The sequence below is a fragment of the Poecilia latipinna genome, unplaced genomic scaffold (genome assembly GCF_001443285.1).
Source record: "Poecilia latipinna isolate Pla-1442-1.1 unplaced genomic scaffold, P_latipinna-1.0 Scaffold3281, whole genome shotgun sequence".
NCBI classification, from domain to species: domain Eukaryota; kingdom Metazoa; phylum Chordata; class Actinopteri; order Cyprinodontiformes; family Poeciliidae; genus Poecilia; species Poecilia latipinna.
This window is the reverse complement of record NW_015115897.1, coordinates 14,159-16,167: the sequence shown is the minus strand read 5'-3', so window position 1 is coordinate 16,167 and position 2,009 is coordinate 14,159. Positions and strand designations below refer to the sequence as shown.

At 50.3% G+C, this 2,009-nt stretch overlaps 1 protein-coding gene across 1 annotated transcript; it reads left to right on the top strand.

Annotated features, from left to right (window-relative positions):
* Positions 1-6: 6 nt before the first annotated feature.
* On the top strand, positions 7-2,003 carry LOC106940567 (UBA-like domain-containing protein 2; the record flags this gene model as incomplete). Its single annotated transcript, XM_015023340.1, has 2 exons — positions 7-1,082; positions 1,708-2,003. Coding segments are annotated over exons 1-2 (416 nt in total), but the record flags the coding sequence as incomplete, so codon positions are not given.
* Positions 2,004-2,009: the final 6 nt, after the last annotated feature.

The window sequence follows — 2,009 nt, the reverse complement described above, 5'->3', positions numbered from 1 at the left end:
GCAATGCTGGTGATGGCATGCTAGCTTCCTGCTAACATTGGTGATGGTATGCTAGCTTCCTGCTAACGTTGGTGCTGATATGCTAGCTTAATGATGACATTAGGACAGAGTGTGAAGTTTGCTCTGTGTCTCTTCCAGAAAGCTTTGGGTTTCGTCTTCCGGTTTGACTTAGAGGATAAACTCTGGTCCGCCTGAGGTTCCATTTCTTTAAACCGCTAATGCTAACGATTGCTTCCATCTCCATCTGCTTTCTTGAATCAAATGTTCTTTTGTCTTTCCCATTTTGAAAAATGGCACAGGAAAATTGGTCTCATATTTTGTCCCAATAAAACAGAGTAATGGATGAGGCTTTTATAGAAAGTGATCGGTTCAAGAGTCTAAGTTATACAATGTTCCAGTTTTACTTTTTGTGCATAAAGTAATCTGATCATAATCTGAATTTTACATTGAGGAATAAACTGAAATCTAAGGTTTGGTCTTAGAGAAGATTCAGAGAAGTGTGTGTTTTAGCGTAAACACACACACACTTCTCTGTGTGTTTACGCTGTGTGTTTTCATCATTGGCTCAATGATGAAATCATTGAGCCAATCAGCTCAATGATTTCATCCACTACACACGACGTCACTTTAACGGACCGAAGGAGGGACCGTCTGTAGTTCCACCGGGTCACCCAACCGGGCGGGTCGCTTCATAATTCCGATCAGATTTCTTGACGCCGCCCATGAATTTTGTCACCCTGTAATGAGGGGGACAAAAGGGTTTACTGTGACAGCCAATCAGCGCCTCTCTGTTCCAGCTTCTTGCGCTCCGGACCAATCAGCAGCGAGCAGTTCTTTGTTGTTGCTGCTTCGGGCCACGGCAGGACGCGGACGGCCAGCGAGCTGCGGGGCGTCGCTGCGGTTTGTCCCGGTTCACCGACGGGTTTCTCGCCAGTTTGTCTTTCTGACAGGCGGGAGCCGCCATGTCGATGAACATGGAGGAGCTGAGGCACCAGGTGATGATCAACCAGTTCGTGTTGGCGGCCGGATGCGCCGCCGATCAGGCCAAGCAGCTCCTCCAGGCGGCCCACTGGCAGTTCGAGGTGAGTCCAGCTAGCGGGGGTTTTAAGCCCACTTCCTGTCGCGCGACCAGCGGGAGTGGGTTCGGGTTTCGGAGCGGACCGACAAGAATGACTAACACATGATCGGTTCTGCAGTTCGGGTTCGGACCACGCTGCTGCTCATGCTAACATTAGCCACTGAAAGGACGCGGTGTTCCAACCAATGGCTGCCTTTGTTTACATTCTGCAAGTGAGTCATTCCAGGCTGGATGATCCGGGATTTATGGCAGGAACAGTTTTCCGACATCCGGAACCGCCTGAGAACCAGATTAGCCCGGAAAGATTCACCGATTTACCTCCAGTCAAAACGAAAGTTGGATCCGGGCGGGGAGGAACCGTTTCAGTTGTTAGACTGAGCCGTTCACTGACTGTTCGGATCTGATACGAATCAGAGGGAAGAACAGTTCAGTTGTTGGTTGAACATGTGACTCACCTGAAGGACCTTTGACCTCCAGATGGACACTTCCAGCTGAACCAGAAAGTTCTGAGCCTTCAGGTTCATCTGCTGGTCCTGAGGTCAGAGGTCAGAGGTGTGAAGGGGAATGTTGTGCTGGTTCCGACCCGGTTCTGGGTCCATGTTGATGTTGCTGTGTTGCTGTGTCTGCAGACGGCGCTGAGCTCCTTCTTCCAGGAGGCCAATGTTCCGGGTCAGCACCAGATGGTAAGAAGCTGCTTCATCCCCTCCAGAACCAGAACCCAACCATTCGGATCGGACCAAAACCGGTCAGAGTTGCTGGTTCTTTTTGGAAACCTGGAACAAAACCATGCATGGTACCAAACAAGCAGAACCTTCAACTGGACCGGTTCGGTTCTACAGAACCGACTTCAGATGTCGTCATCATTTAAAACAAGTCTGACTTACTGGTCGGCAGCAGCAGGTGGGGGAGGGGCCATAGGGGAGGGGCAGCA